This window comes from Idiotropiscis lumnitzeri, chromosome 9 (genome assembly GCF_059441095.1).
Source record: "Idiotropiscis lumnitzeri isolate Australia: NSW breed Sydney's pygmy pipehorse chromosome 9, RoL_Ilum_1.0, whole genome shotgun sequence".
Taxonomy (NCBI): Eukaryota; Metazoa; Chordata; class Actinopteri; order Syngnathiformes; family Syngnathidae; genus Idiotropiscis; species Idiotropiscis lumnitzeri.
In genome coordinates, this window is record NC_142399.1 from 9,946,010 (window position 1) to 9,962,392 (window position 16,383).

General features: G+C 43.5%; 1 protein-coding gene across 1 annotated transcript; it reads left to right on the top strand.

The window, feature by feature from the left end:
- The first annotated feature begins 201 nt into the window (after positions 1–201).
- Positions 202–16,241, top strand: wapla (WAPL cohesin release factor a). The gene is made up of 20 exons (XM_088305041.1): positions 202–490; positions 2,500–2,875; positions 3,558–4,224; positions 5,195–5,499; positions 5,710–5,840; positions 6,576–6,671; positions 7,248–7,406; positions 7,888–8,024; positions 8,762–8,873; positions 8,967–9,197; positions 9,288–9,399; positions 10,544–10,641; positions 10,847–10,923; positions 11,018–11,199; positions 11,627–11,742; positions 11,870–12,097; positions 12,225–12,435; positions 13,466–13,554; positions 13,645–13,740; positions 14,716–16,241. The coding sequence occupies exons 2-20, from the start codon at positions 2,533–2,535 to the stop codon at positions 14,779–14,781; spliced, it is 3,456 nt and encodes a 1,151-aa protein (XP_088161167.1). The 5' UTR covers positions 202–490; positions 2,500–2,532; the 3' UTR covers positions 14,782–16,241.
- Positions 16,242–16,383: the final 142 nt, after the last annotated feature.

Genomic DNA, 16,383 nt, shown 5'->3' on the forward strand with positions numbered 1-16,383 from the left:
AGTTATGTGTGACAATTCAGCGCATTAGTAGAACAACTGGTACACTAGTAACGTTTTTCTACCGAATTGACAGTCCTCTATCGCCCTCTATCGTGCCATTATGAGTTGAATTTTTCTTACAACCAATCAGATTCGACTTCACTGCAACGCAAGAAAAAGTATCCGCGTTGCTGATTGGCTACTTCCAGGCTCGGAGGCCCCCCAAGCCAGTTGTGGCTGGGCGAAGCGAAGCGAGGAGGGGAGGGGATCTTTCAATGGCGGCCGGTGGCACTCCAAAATGCGAAAGTCGGGATTATCCACTATATTTAGAACGCGTTTGAACACGCGAACTTAGTTTGTTTGCTTACCGGCGATTCCCTGGGAGTACATCCCGCTCGGGGGACGCGTTTTTTGTGTTGTTTCCACATCGCGAGGCGGACTTTACGCGCTTGGTTTGGGGGAACAGGCCTAGCCGGCTGGCTAACAAACAAGCCTTCATCGGAGTTGAAAGGTAACACTGAGTACTTGCTAAATTGTTTATTTCAATTCGATTTTTGCCAATTCAACTAAATTTGGTCTTTTTTTTAATTTACCAGCCGCGTTGTGTTTCTAACATACAATTCTCAACGTTTTGTGCGGTCAGATGCGAAGTGTTAACTAGCAGTTAGCACTGAGTGCTAACAGCTATCGGCTAACTTTAAGTGAACTTTACAACCAGGTGGCCCGCACGGAGCATCGCCACATATTTGGCGGGACCAAAGTTAATTTAATCGACAAATGAGCATCGGGTTGAAGTTATTCTTTTTCAAAGTGCGCTTAATTGACCTGTGTTTAATGTGTCGGGCGTTAGAAGAATGACGGAAACGTGTTGAAAGCAGCTGTCTGTTAGCCACTGAGCTAGCAGGTTCACTTCTGTCACTCTTCAAGATAATTGATAAGTTAATAAGATTTTAAAATCCAACCGTTTTCTTCCTGCAGCATTTACTTGCATCGATTTCCACCGAAATAATAGGAATGAACATGCGTTTCTTTGCGTGTTTTTACATGTGCATAATAAATCAAGGGTTTACCTGGGTCAAATTGAGGGAGAGGTTGTTGCACAGTTTTGTTTTGTCACAGTTTTTGTTTTTGTCATTCGTGGATATCGTATAACGTGCTCCACATTTCATGTAGGTCAGGGGTGTCAAACTCATTTTTGTGGACGGGCCACATCGTAGTTATGATTTCCCTCAGAGGGCCATTATGACTGAATTGTATGATCTCCTTACATTAAAACATACCCACAACAAATTGATGGAAATACAGTTTTGAAATCAGAAGCCAGTCAGTAATTGTTTGTTCAACAATTCTTAAATTTATTTTAAAAGATGAGGATTAGTAACAAATAAATGTCAATATCTCAATGTGGTTAAAAGTGAAGAAAATGTGCTGGAAACAGGAAGTTGACGCACATGATTTGCCCTTCGTGGGCCACATAAAATGAGATTGCGGGCCAGGTCTGCCCCCTGGACCTTGAGTTAGACACCTGTAATGTAGATCAAGGGTCTGTAACGTTTTTGACAGAGAGCGAGCCATGAACACCACATTTTTTAATGCAAATACTCAAAACTCAGAGCTGGTGCTGCTTGACACGCTTTCTTCCTGTTGTCCCCCGCTGGGTTTTTCGATGCAAATTCAATATGGCGTGTGTCGAAGTGCTGCTTTATATTTCTATTATATTTCATAGATGCAATTTGATCATGAATTTGGCGCACAGAGAACCTGCTCTCTTCACGGAGGCTAATTCCTCTGTCCATTCTTGCTAAAAAGTACAATACTCCTCGTCTTTTTTTTTCTTTTAACCATCTTCACAAAAGGGTTTCTAAAATTAGTTAGCTGACAACACAATTAAAATGGGGCATGTTTACTTCCTGATTTCTTGACAAGCAGTTGCGCTGAGCCTTTTGCACTTGCTCATATCGAATTTTCGGCAGCAAAATACACCAACCCCACTTGAACAGCGTCTCTTCTGCCTATGCAATAGCTATCTAGCTAGCTAGCTAGAGCCACAGTTTCCCGACCCCTGATATACATGTTACAAAAAAAAAATCCATCACATTGGTAATAGCAACGATAATCTGTCACAGTTTTTCTTCGAATTGTTAGCCATGCAAGGCCATCTGCACTGTGAAGTGACATGGGAATGAGGTTTGAAGTATTTGGCTGAATATGAGCAGATAATATTGCCTGGAATATTTCATAATTCATCCAGATATATACAGTATACTGTACCTACCAGTCACAGAACAGCTAAACAGCCAATTGTACAAAAACACAAGAGTCATGTTTACAAAGTGTCGTAATTCTTCCACCAGTCACCTAATTTGGATCTTAAGCCCCTCAAATTAAAGCTAAAAGTCTGCCGTTAAAGCACATTTGTGTTTTGTTTCAAATCCTTTGTGGTGGTTTTTATAATCAAAAAGATAAAAATTGTGGCCATGTCACAAAAGTCACGGACCTGATTGTGTCCTTTTGTTTCAGGTCACGGGTAATATGTAACATAAAGCCAGCACTATGACATCCAGATTTGGGAAAACGTACAACCGCAAGGGAGGCGAGGCCAACTCCAAGTTCGAAGAAGTCTTCTCCAACAGGAAGCCCACCCTGACCACCAAATGGGGTGAGACCACCTACAAGGCACAGCTGGGGGCCAAAAGGCCTCACGTGAAGTCGGACGAGCTGTCCAAGAGGCCCCGGCTCGAGGACAGCGACAGCGGGGATGACCCGTTTGGGTTCGATAGCGATGACGAGTCCATGAGCGTCGATGAGAGCAGAGCGACCGAGACGGTCGCTGAAAACGTCGCTCCTGTAAAGACTGCTGCGCAGAGTATGAAGAGCGCAGCGGACAAAATTCCAAGTAAGTTCAGTGAACGCATGTTCGCATATTTTTTGTGCTAGCGCGTTCTTTTTGCTTGTATGCAAAGCAATACTATTGCTGGTCATATTGTGATGGTAATTTGTGATGAACATTGATATCACTTTGGTTGTCTATGTAACATGTTCATGATTGTGTACAATCTTAACGCATAGTTTTGCAACTTCATATTCCCTTCCATTTTTAAGTGCTCTGCCTCCATCTTGTGGCATCCATACACAACTACAAACCCCTTTTAGAGATCAAGCTGAGCCTAATTCTTGCATCATTGCGTTTTAATTGTTGAAATGTCTGCGATGTCAAGGAAACCTATGCAAAACTTTTTAATATGCAAATGTTGAGTACCCTGTTTAACGTTGGCAGAGCTACGGCAATGTGACAGGGCTTATCAGTTTTGCCATCTTGATTTTTGTAACCTCTCCAACTTTCTATTTTAATTTAATTTTTGCTTTAAGAAGCGAAGTTAAAAAAAAAAATCAAACCTTTTTTTGTGGGATTATTAGAGATATTAGAGACAGACTGCAAATTAAATACCTATGCACAGAGTCATTGTTTACCTTAAGCATTTAAAAATTACACCGGAATATGTGCTGCATTTTTTTATTCCATTTTTAAATTGTGATGTTGCACATTGTAATAATTGTTCATTATTGTCTGGTCACAGGCAAGCCAGCATTTGACACCAAGGCCGTTGCAAATAACAAGTCATGGTGCAAAGGTGCTCCGGAGAGCAGCCAGACCTTGGCGTCCACAATGTCTTTGTCAAACACAGCAGCCCCCTCGGCTCACAACTCCTCAGGGACCCAGAGGACTGTCTTTGCTCCTCAAACCTCCGTCACGCAGGCCACTAACGCGCCAGGTGGCAGTGCAGGCCTCCAGACAATCTCCTGCTCATCTACTAATGATGCGCCACCGTCAGAAGAAAGTCCCGAGCAGGAGCCTTGTCCAGAGGCAGTGGACAACATCCCTCCTTCCCCGTTCACCCTCAGAGCCTCCAACTGCAAGAAATACCAGCCTCGCGGCCGGTCCAACAAATTATTCCCCGAGGACGAAGTGGAGGGTGCTCCCGAGAAACCCAACAGTGTCGCCACTGCCTCGGCGAGCAACAGCACAGGCAACGCAAAGGCATCGACCAAGCCTGCTGGCAGAGGAGGTGGGAGGGTCCGCGACTACACGGTCCTGCACCCCTCCTGTGTGTCAGTGTGCAACGTCACCATCCAGGACTCCATAGAGCGCAGTGCGGAAGAGCTAGTGACGCCGGCCACGCCAGCCGATCTTGGTGACGCGGGACAGATGAAGAAGAAGTCGGATGTGCAGCCTAAACCTTCAAGGTAAGCAATTAGGAGGCTGTGCATTTGGCTTAGTAGAGTTTCATGTGGCTTCTTAAAAAATGCCAGCCATTTGAACTGATCCCAAACCTCAAGTATCGGCAATTTTGCAACATTTTGACAGATTTTATTTCTTCTTCCAAGACCCACAGAATATTGTATTCAAATCTACTAAATGAACTAGATTTTTTTTTTTTAACCAGGCAAAAATAACTTTCATTCCACCTTTTTTTTGTTCTCTAGCAATCAGCAGTAGAACATGGTTCATGGTTAAATTTGATAAAATTAATGTTTTGCCCAAAATCCGGAGGTAGAAAAGATTTTTATATAAAGAAATATAGCAAGCAAAATAGTGACTTTGACGCAAACATTTTTACTGTCATGGCACCTCTAACACATTGTCTCATTCTATGAAGCATCTAATTAATCATTTAGGAATGGCTTTTGATTGCAACATAATAATATGCAGTGAAAGACAAGCACTGGAGTGACGCCAACTCACCAGGACGATGGTCTTTGTCATCGTTCCAATATTGTTGTATGGTTTTAATTTGACACACGCTTACTTCTGCTGACTCCCATAACACGTTCTGCCTGTTTGAATTTATGCTTCAGATTGGGTGTTGCGTGGCCGCTATGACAAAGTCCTGACTGTTAACAGTTGGCAAACAGGAACAGAATTATCATTCTAAAGGCTGCTGCCCTCTGCTGGTGGTTTGGCTCATTACTACGCCTCTAAACGTTTGAAATTAAAAGGCATTAGCCGCATGAGTCTTAAAACAAAGCCTTAATTGGCATTCAAAAGCTTAAAACAGTCTTTCAAAATTCTAAAGAAAAATGATAGCGTGGAGTTTGATTTTAATGACTGTAAGTTGTCTAAAATCTCAAAATGAATGAACATTCTTCAAAAAAAAAAGGGCTGCAACAAAGCAAGGGACACCGGCAAGAAGAAATGCATATCTTGTTGCTTCAGAACCGCTTGGGTCAAGGCCAAGAAGACCAAGGCCGAGTCGAAGCTGGAGTTCTTCGGCTTTGAGGACGAGGAGGCCCAGGGGGGCGCCGAGGCCTCCGAAGGTCCCGCTGCCGGCAAGAGCAGCTACAAGATCAAGTACTTTGGCTTCGACGACCTCAGTGAGAGCGACAGCGACGACGACGACAGCCCCCACGTCAAGGAGAAGAAAAGCAGGACGTCTGCGGCGGCGCTGGCCTCACTCAACTCCGGCGTGGACAGCCCCCATACCAGTGATTCCCAGGACAGCCAAGCCAGCAGCAATACAGGTATGCAGATTTTAAAATCTCTCAAATCGGGCGGCTAATTAATCGATCGGGCCCTACCTAGTTTTAATTTCTTGAAAAATGACATGTCCTCCTGACAATCTGTTTTTATTCCAGAACAAACAATGACCTCATTACTAATGCGCAACTGGAGATAATCATGTGACTCTTGCTTCTTGTCGCTCTGCATCATCGCTGTTGTTCCTCCCACAGACACTTTTGACTTCTCTGACGACTCCAGTCCCGGGGGCACCGAGGGCCACAAAGGACGCTCAGGGAAGCAAAGCGAAAAGTCCAAGGACCTCGTCAGTGGATTCAAGAAGATCTTCAGCGGGCCCAAAAAGGTCTGTGAGTCATGAGATCTGTCTTTGTGGCCTCATGGAGTTGGTGAGGGCACAGCTTTAATCCCTCACAGCTGCATGACGACGAACAGGTTAAGTGTAATGTGTGTTCCTCACATCACCTTATGGGCAGTCTCAGCGGAATTATTCTGCTCCAGTTTGCCGTGTTGCAGTCACAGTATAGCCTGTTTATCTTTATTATGCTCTACATTGGCTTTGGGTTGTTTGTTGCAGGCTGTCTTCTTTCTGCGTTTTTGCGCCGCCTCGCACACACGTGCACTAAAACCCACTTGTTATATAATTGCACAGCGCTCTTTGTCATTTTCAGGGAGTGCTTTGTGGCCCTCAAGGGGACGTGCGTTCGGCGCCACAACGCCGACGTCTCGAGCTCGTCATCGTGCTCGAGTTGTGTAATATTCACGCGTTCGCTTTGTGTTAATTCACAACAATAGAGCTTATGTTCCGTGCTACAGAGCTTTATTTAGATGAACGGGAAGCCCAGGCTTTCTTTTACACGCTACTTTGTATCAGTGATATTGTTGGTGGAACTTTTGAAATTGAATGTAGTCCATTCCGGGGTACCGTTGAGCACTACTTAGTTTGACTTTTCAGGAGAATGACTATCTGCTAGAGAAAATAAAGGAAATTGAATTGTACAGCATTTGACATGTGATGTAAATGTATTGTTGCGTGTCATGTCTTTTATGTAACGAACACACCGATCGTTCTTTTTTTCAGTCCCCCGCCAAAGCCGTGTACAACGCTCGACACTGGAACCAGCCGGAGTCCGAAGAGATCACCGTGCCACCCCTCGCTCGATCGCAAACGGCCCCGGTAAGGCGTCGCCTCCCCACCGCTCAACAAATTACGTTTGGCTCTCATATTTTTGCCACATCGAGCATTAATCACGTGGCACTTAGGAGCGCCGCTGGCATGATGAAGGCGCGTTGTCTTCGTTTAGCGCACAATGCATGCCGCATTATGGAATCATTACAATTTGTTACCCAATTCCCCGTTGGCCCTCGTGAGCACAAGGCGGAATATTGTTTATTGGTCTCTCAGTAGTCAACAGTTCTGCTTTTAATTGCTCTAATTAGTCTCTTTCGCTTCAACTGGAGTTGTTTGCCCTGACGGTGAACCTCCATTTATAGAAATGCCGCGTTTTAATCTCCCTTCCTCACCCCCATGCGAGTCAATGTTTGCTCAGGGACTAGCCAATTGCACTTCGGCGACAGGGATTGTGAAAAGTTGCCCTCAACTTCGCACTACATCATCTGTTAACAGCACTTATTAAGGAATTGTGTGCTTAACAGACTATTCAGCTGCGTTAAATTGTCAGGACGTTTCATTAAACAGATTTTGTGGCTGCCGCCTGAGTCCCGTTTCTCTTTGCTGCTTCCTCCTCCCCAGGCCATCTTATCGAGCGGCAAGGACAGCAACCCCCATAAAGATGACGGCTTGTTCAAAGCTCCTCCGCCCCCGCCCAAAGTCATTAAATCAGAGACCATCCCCACGCGACCCTACCAGGACATCGTCACGGCTCTCAAGTGCAGGAAGGAGCACAAGGAGGTGAGTTGGGTCCCAACGCAGGGGAGACGGTGGATTCACGATTTCCTTCATGTTCACATTTTGCGCGTCTGTGACAGTGCTCGAGATCAGTGCGTCTATGCATTTAATCATCGCAGAAGCTTAAAAACCTCAACAATCAGTTGGACCAAGATTACTGAGTCGAGTCCTCAAAATCTGCTGACTTCAGTGTGCAGTTGGCGACTTTGTGCCTCCCGTTCCTGTTGGACTAAGCCTAAGAAAGCAATCATAGTGTTAATCAAAGAATTAAAAATGAAGTAAGTCCGTCATGTGGGACATGGAGCGCCCTTGGCCACCGAATACCACAATAAGACGTGTGAGCTCCCACTTTTCCGCTAATCATTCCATGAGACTGAAAAAAGACAGGAATAAGCGATTTCCCCCCCGAGAGGCGAAGGTGTGTTTCGGCAGATGTCCCCGCTTTGCCAATTAGCTTGAATTAACCTTGTTTGCCTCCTCCCAGCTGTACACGGTGGTGCAGCACGTCAAGCACTTCAACGACGTGGTGGAGTTTGGGGAGAATCAAGAGTTCACAGACGACTTCGAGTACCTGGAGACGGGCTTGAAGAGCAGTCAGCCGCTCAACACGAGATGCCTTAGGTAAGCAGAGGAAAACGCTTAGTTTGCCTTCACAGATGCGGTTTTTTTTTTTTCAACCCTGCCTGTGACACATTAATGCTGCTGTTGATATTATGAGTGCCAAGTAGCTCATTAAATTGATTGAATGGTGCAAGTGCTTGTCAGTTAACATTTGTCCACGTCGGCGCATATTAGCCAATTTAGAAAGCGACTCGCGCTTCCCGCCAAAGCTCATAACTCGGCATTCTCGCTGCTTCGGTGCAGCTTGGAAATGCGCCAAGCTTTTTTTTTTTTTTTGGATTAAAATCATTTCACCAGCTAGAGCGAAAAGGATGCTACCCTGCATATGTTTTTGATATTTTGTCAGTGATTTTATGTTGGGAAATTGAGGAAAGTGTCAATAATTGCCCTCTCTTTTTTTGTCTTTGTGTAATTTTACAATCAGCTAGCAAGAAAGCAAAATGTTATAAAACATGCTGTATTAAAATGGGCTATTTCTATAGCATAAAATTCAGTCCTTGTATATGTCTTATTCATGTCTTCAACTTGCAAGCAAAACTAGGCAGGAAAATGTTGACTCTGATTGGCTGTTGTCACGCACGTTTAATGGAGGAAATATGCTTACAGCTCGTCACTGTAATTGACCTGAAATTTATCGCAATCATTTGCCCGCGCAGCCCGAGCATACAATAGTTTCTCAAATGGTGGAACATGGTGACGAGCCCGTTTGATCCATGTCACTCCTCTGTTTGTCTCAGTATAATCAGCCTGGCCACGCGTTGTGCCATGCCCAGCTTCAGGATGCATCTGCGCGCAAGAGGCAAGGTGGCGCAGGTCTTCAAAATGCTCAGTGACTCGTCGCAGCACCCGGTCAGTACCAAGTCCCGTATGCTTTTTGATATTCCGTGAGGTTCCCGCGCTCACTCACTTTATTTATTTATTTTTTTACTGTCAATCGATTAGAACCTCGCCTTGTGCACGGCGGCGCTCATGTACATCCTGAGCCGCGATCGCCTCAACATGGACCTGGACCGCGCCTGCCTGGAGCTGATGATCAAGCTCCTGGAGCTGGACCAAGACTACCCGGCCCACCAGGACCAGCTCACTGCTAAGGAGGTGGCCAAGGTCAAGGAGAAGATCCGGAAGCTGTGCGAAACGGTACACAACAAACATCTGGACCTGGAAAACATCACGGTGCGTTGGAGATTATTACAGAAGATAATTGAAGTTGAGGTTATGGGCTCATTATTTTTCATTTTTGCTTTTTTTTTTGGGGGGAGGTAGACGGGCCACCTTGCTATGGAGACGTTGCTCTCTCTGACGTCCAAAAGAGCTGGGGATTGGTTCAAGGAAGAACTCCGACTCTTGGGAGGTTTGGACCACATTGTCGACAAAGGTACATCAAATGTTCACAGGATTGTACATTCGACTGGACGCTGCAGAGTTCAAGTGACACACATTTATTATGCATCATGACGGTGTACAGAGGGGAAAAAAAAATCAAATCAAGTTTCTTTCAAATGTGGATGAAAATCAGATTCCTATCATATATGAAACAATGCAGTGTTTCATATAAATGCTGTCAAGCAAGCTTGACTTCATCGAAACACAGCAACCCCTGCTATTTGTTGGCCGATAGGGATGCAGGTCTGAGGTGGGAATGACAAATTGTTGATGGCAAGTGATGCCATTTGAAACCGCCCGGTCACGTCAACTTAGAGTCAGAATTTGGGCCCATACGATGGCAGATGAAACAAAAAAGCTGAGGAGATAAATTAAACTCTTGTAATTTCAAGGGGTTTTGGACATTTTTTTCACACAAAAATATTCCTAAAAATCTTTCCTTCATTTATTTAATTTATTTATAAAAATGGAAAAGAAAATATGAATGCAAATGTTTTCCGATCTAGATTGAAATGGAGCTGGAAGAAGACAAGGTCTTAAAAAATGTCTCTGAAACACATGATCTCATTTTCCAAATCTTTTGTGCAATGTACTCAGGGTGTGTCCGTCCAACCAGACTTCCATATTTTTTCAAACTGACATTTTGGGGACATTTTCTCACACTGCTCCATTAGAGAGTATTTTAGTGCCACCTTGGGCTTCTCTAAAAAGAAAAAAAAACAATACATGTTTTTTTTTTTTATCCGGAGATTTACGTTGTTCAGAAGAAAACGTGAAGTAAATTTGTGACGTGCAAATGGAAAGTACAGCGAGCATAAACAAGTAAATATGGCATATCCATCATGGAATGAAGAAAAAACTGCTGACGCGACGAGTGGACTAATGCCAATGTTGCCCTCGTTTAAATCAATGGCATCTGTATCATGTGTTCAGTCAGTGCCAAGATAGCATATTGGATATTTGTCACTTGAAATGTTCATGAAAAAGTAGACAGTCAAATATATCGGATGGAGGCATTAAATTGGAAATGGGCGCTTGGACCGGCAGTGTAAATTCAGTTTAAGAGGTACTTTCCAGTGTGACTTATTCGACGTGCCAATCACATTGTCTCATTCTTCATTGTGTCGTTTGCCTAGTGAAAGAGTGCGTGCAAAACCTGAGCCAAGAGGACAACAAGGAGAACCTCGTCGCGTCTTTATGGGGAGCTGAGCGATGTTTGAGAGTGCTTGAAAGTGTAAGTGGCAGGTCTGTTCTCACGCATCATCCCCAAGGCCAAATTGAGTGCTAAAACCATGCGTGGTTGGTTGGTTTTTATCCAGCGGATGATTGATCAGTCCCATCAAAAGTCTGTCTTTCACCTTTACAGTCGTTGCCTTGACTCCTTTCCTCGTACTTAACTCGTAATTGATATCATTTGGTTCACCGTTGGGGGCCAACAGGTGACCGTGCAGAATCCTGAAAACCAGGGTTACTTAATTGCCTACAAGGACTCTCAGCTCATTGTCTCCTCTGCAAGGTGAGGACCAAAACCGTCGTCGGCCGTTTGAAGGCTCCTTCACGTTTGAATTCGGATCATGTTCACTCTTTATTTTTTTGCACATGTTCTTCAGAGCACTATGCTACTGCGAGGATATGATTCAGCGGTACAGCAGGGCCTTGAACAACAGCTCCCTGTCGGCGGATTCGGGCGCCACCATGCTGCCCCACTGCAGCTTCAGCAACGTGGGCAAGGCGGTGGAGGACTGCATGAGGGCCGTCATCGGCGTCCTGCTTAACCTCACCCATGACAACGGTAAATATTGGCTTCAACATTCAGTCAAAAAGCCTCGTGACTTGTTTTAAACTTGAAAAATCAAGTGACAATCTTGTTTGTATCATATATATTTTTTCATGCGCAAACGCTCTTTTTGTGTTTTCAAATGTATTGACTAGGCAGGGGCTCAAAGGAGGAGAGGAATGTGTAATTGTTCCTATTTGCTTTGCAAATATTCTACATGCATTCCAGCTTGATTTCATGTCACCCACGTTATTTGCCTTCAGTTTGTCAATTTGGGGATCTGTGTTTGAGCTCCTGTGTACTTTACAGAGGGGTTCCTATGCCCAATAACTCAGGTCCATGTTTTTCCTCTGTGGCCTTCACACTAAAACAAAAAAATCCCCTCTAAGAGGAAATAGTCTTTTAATCTTGTCATGTATAAATCCGTATGTTTTGTCTGCAGAATGGGGAAGCACGAAAACGGGCGAGCAGGATAAGCTCATTGTCACGGCACTGAATTGTGTTCTCCGGGTTCCGCGCTTCATCCCGCAGGAACAACGTTTCGATGTGCGAGTGCTGGTAAGACTTTAAATTTTGTATGTAATATATATATATATATATATATATATATATATATATATATATATATTTATTTATTTATTTATTTTAATATTACATGTATTACGTGTTCTGTTTCTTCGTGCAGGGTCTGGGCCTGCTCATCAATTTGGTGGAGTACAGCTCCAGAAACCGCCACTACCTTGTGGACATGGAGTACAACATAGATGACTTTTGTCTGGAGGACAGCCTGATGCAGCCGGCCGACGCAACGCAAGCGGACGGGTCGGCGGCGTCTCCGTCGAAGTCGGTCGAGACTCAGGGAGACGGAGCTGAGAAGCCCGAGACCACTGGTGCTTTGGCGGCCCTGGTGAAGGTAGGAACGTATAATAGCACCGATTTTTATTTTATTTATTTATGTTTAAGTGTGGTACACCGACTGGATACACGAAAGGAAAAAAAAAAAAAAGATTAGTTGTATTTAACGGCTATTTCTTTCACAGCTATTCCTGGAGAGAGAGCGCGCCGCCATCCTGGCTGAGGCTAAAACCGACGACCTCATCAGCGAGGCGCCAAAGCCACAGGACCAGAGCGGCGAGTGGAAGGAGACCATGGGGGAGATCCAGTGGGTGGCGGCCGAGCCCAACGAGAGCCAGCCCCAACCTGAGAATCCAAAGAAAGAAGAGGAAGAAGAAGAGTTGGACCTAAACAAAGGTACAGGCTTGTTTTCAAGATAGCCTTCTGGCTTCGGAAGCTTGAGAGAGATTTTTTTGTTTTGTTTGGTTTTTTTTGCTATTTGGATATCGCAAAGGCATGCAACTTTGATTTCTATGCTTTTGACCAGTCAGAAGCAAACTTAAATGCGCATTGCTATCCTATCAGTTAATATATCGATCGGAATTACAAATATTTAGCTAACAATACATTGAGCTTGCTTATTTTGCAACTTGAAAAAAATGTACATCTTTCATTGCATTATAAAAAGTTCATTTGTTTAAGTGCATGTTAAATATCCCTGTATTCACCACCCATCTTGCATATCGCATGTTTTTCCATTTTCGTGCTGCCTTAACTCAAAGTGTTTTTGGTGGCACTGCAGTATACAAACGAGATTAAACTCTCCAGGTTTCCACTGAGCCATTAGTAAAAGATGCATGCAACATCCCCCCTTTTTTTTCGGTTGCCTGTCGTCTTTTCCTCCTGCCTAAAATGGTCATTACCAAGCTTTTATTTTGCAACAGTGAAAAGATGGATGCATTTTGTCAAAGTGCGGCTGGTATACTTCTCGTCTATGCTTACCAGACACTATGAGAGAGTAAGCGCACATTTGCTAAGTTGTTTTTTCTTTTTTTCTCCGCTAATGTGTGGGGTTATCTCACATCAGCTAAGAAAATTGATAGTGTGTACCCTTCTTAAAGTTCAGTTTTCCATTTGCTGCGGTTGAAGTCAGCAGGGGGAAAGAAAGTCTGCCATCCACCTGACTTCTGACAGCAAACATTTCTCCTGTTGTCAAAATATTCCACTAATGACTTATTACCATTCCCCAACTTGACACAGTGAAAAGGTCAGGCCAAGAAAGATTGCCGAAACTCTATCGTCACATTCATGCGTTCCCTGCAATTTAATCGTTTCAAGCGCTTTGTGTGGAATTACACTTGTCAGTTGGATCCACCGGGCCCAAGTGATGCAGCGGGTAAACATTTCTTCTTCTTTTTCACCCCCTCGTCCCCTTTCTTTACTGAAGCTTTGCAGCATGCCGGCAAGCACATGGAGGACAGCATCGTGGCCTCCTACACGGCTCTGCTCCTGGGATGCCTCTGCCAAGGCAGCCAGGTACACTCACGCACACACTTCATGACAAAGCTCTTGTGAAAGTGTTTTGCAATTTTCTCACAATGTCACTTCCTCTCCGTTGTTTGGCAGGTGAACGTGACTACTGTGAGACTACACCTCCCCAAAGGAGACTTCTCCATCATGACGGAAATGCTAAAGAAGTTCCTGAGCTTCATGAACCTCACTGTGAGTACCCAAGTTGTTATCGGTGGCATCGAGGGCTCGTGGTCGATTATTCTATTTAACAATTACGGTTGATCGTTTTAGAAATTACCTCGTGGCTTCTGTAGTTGAACATCAATAAAGAAAATATATTGGTAAATTCCGTATGAAAATGTGTATCGTATTTTAACCATACAGACTAACATAGTAGTAAAGTCAAAATGGCAGCAAATACAGTATTTGGATGAAAAGCAGGAATATAAAACTAAATTAAATCAATCTTAAGTTGTGTCTGTGTAATCATAAACCAAGCACTTCCTAATTATTATTATCATTATTATTATTTTTTTTTTACGACCAGCTGCAAATCACTGGATTTAAACTGTCCCCCTAAAATGTCCCCACTGATATTCACGGTTTCCTTTGAACACTTATTCTATTTTCTAACAAAATATACAATATTTGGAACTTTAAAAAGTGTGTATGATTAGTTTATAAGTTTATATAAATCATTCAATAAATAAATACGTTAAACCTTCAATGTCCCATCACCTGTGATCTACTTTTAGAATAGACCTGTGGATTACTCATGTTGTCCTTGGGGCTAACTAGTACCCGCTGGCACTTTTGAGCCGTACACATATATATAACATATAATATATATAAACAGCAAAAATGTATCCCTATTTGCAGTTTCTCTTTTTTCTTGCACCCGACACCTCCTCCGCCTAAGTCGCCTAAGATTAATTAACGGTGACAGACATAATTAGCTGTTATTGAAACGTTGACTTTTTCAAACCACGGCAAACCAACCATCGGCCCATGCCAAATATATAAGCACACGTACACAAAATTGGGTGTGTGAATCTTTCCAATAAAAGATTATTCAATGCATGGGGCGTGATGCAATTCAAGGACAGTACATTTTAAAGTGTTATGATTCAGTGGACCAACTCGCAAGTTCCCGTCTGACTCGCTTGTGTTGTTTGTGTCTCCTAGTGTGCGGTGGGCACCACGGGGCAGAAGTCCATCTCCCGGGTCATCGATTATCTGGAGCACTGCTAACAGCGGACGCCAAGACCTGCGAGCCGACGGCACATCCAAGGGGACGTGCCGGGTTGTCTCTGGCCACTACCGCGGGACGGGGGCCGCGCCCAGCGAGTGGCACACAACTGAACCAAAGCCAGTGCTTGCCGTCGACATCCGTAACTCAGCCCACAGGGAGCGCTCCGGAATGTCGAGAAGAAATTTACCGGCCGGCTCCCTTTTTTGTTTTATTTTTATTTTTTAATCTTCCACGTCAAAAGCCAAGAGTGATATCGCTGGCCAGCATGAAGAAACCATCACTTTCATGCATGTGGCCATGATGTCTCCATGCATTCACTGGCACTCATGTTTGCAGTTGAATGTCAAGGGGGGGGGGGGTCGTCATGCATTTTGGAATTTACGTTCTCACATTTCCCTTTTTTTTTAGTTCATATTTTGAGGTCCTTTTAATTGCATTTTATTAATTCAGAATCAGCTTTGAATGAAATCTGGACTTTTGGAGTGACAATGGCTCAGGCCGGACATGTTTTAGCGCTCGTGTTTTAGATTATTTAAATCCAACAGCGCAGTACATAGTTTCACAATGAATTTTAACCTTGCAATTGTGCATTACTGTGTGCGTTTTTTTTTTTTAAATAAACATTGTAATCATAATTTAATTTAATTATCTCATTTTATTGTAGCGTCTAAAAATTTGGATTATAATGTCATTGGACAGCAAAGTGGCTGGACACACAGTACTGTAAGCAGAATGGACTCTGAAATGTATACTTCCGGCAGGTCAACCATGAACCACTTAGCCGGGGTTACTGTTCCCGGCACAATAAATACATATTTAAAGAACATCAACCGCACCATGTGATTTAAAACCCAAATAAGCTGAACTCAAATGTGTAGCATTTATCTCAAATTAGAATTAATAAATTTGTGGTGTGAAAGTGCTAAATAGATAAATACGCATCTTATTCCATTTCCCAAAAAGAAATTTTAAGATTAATTGAAGACCCTACATTGTCCATGGGTGGTCTACGACTGGCTGGCGACTTTCAGAAATGTGCTTTCTGTATGTCCAGCCATTTGCCCACAAGCTTCTCCCGCACCCATCACAAATATTTATATCCCCCTCATTGTGTTGTCGTTTTAGCCATACCCGTCTAGGCGGACATCTACTCGGCCTACAGCCCTCAGTGATGAACTTTGACCTTGCAAAATGTCTGCTCTGTATGGAATTGTAGAATGTAAATACTGATGTACATAAGCAATTGATGGACATTGACAAAGATGCTTAGACTACTTTTTGCCCCCCTTCTACCTCCTTTCTTCCCTCCCCACCTACCTGGAAGCTGATATTTTTATTTTATACAATATTTGTCATTTGGAGGAAAAAAAAACAAGGCGTGAGGAAAAAATAAAATGTTTGTACCCGTTTCTGTGTAAATAGTTCTGGAAAAAGTAAAAGTAAAGAAAAATTGCGTTTCCATTGTTTCATTTCCTCCACGTTCCTTTTAAGCTTGGGCTGAAATGGATAATATGCATTTTCTTTTATTTCAGTGAAAATATCTGCAATATGGTTGTTTTGAGTTACAAGCATGATTACTGAATGAATAATCTCAAGACAAA

Bases quoted from the DNA above. Each gene is read 5' to 3' on its own strand.
- wapla (XM_088305041.1), top strand. From the start codon at position 2,533: ATGACATCCAGATTTGGGAAAACGTACAACCGCAAGGGAGGCGAGGCC. The intron at 6,672-7,247 runs GTAAGGCGTCGC...CCTCCTCCCCAG, and splicing joins CTCGATCGCAAACGGCCCCG to GCCATCTTATCGAGCGGCAA. The intron at 8,874-8,966 runs GTCAGTACCAAG...TCAATCGATTAG, and splicing joins GTGACTCGTCGCAGCACCCG to AACCTCGCCTTGTGCACGGC.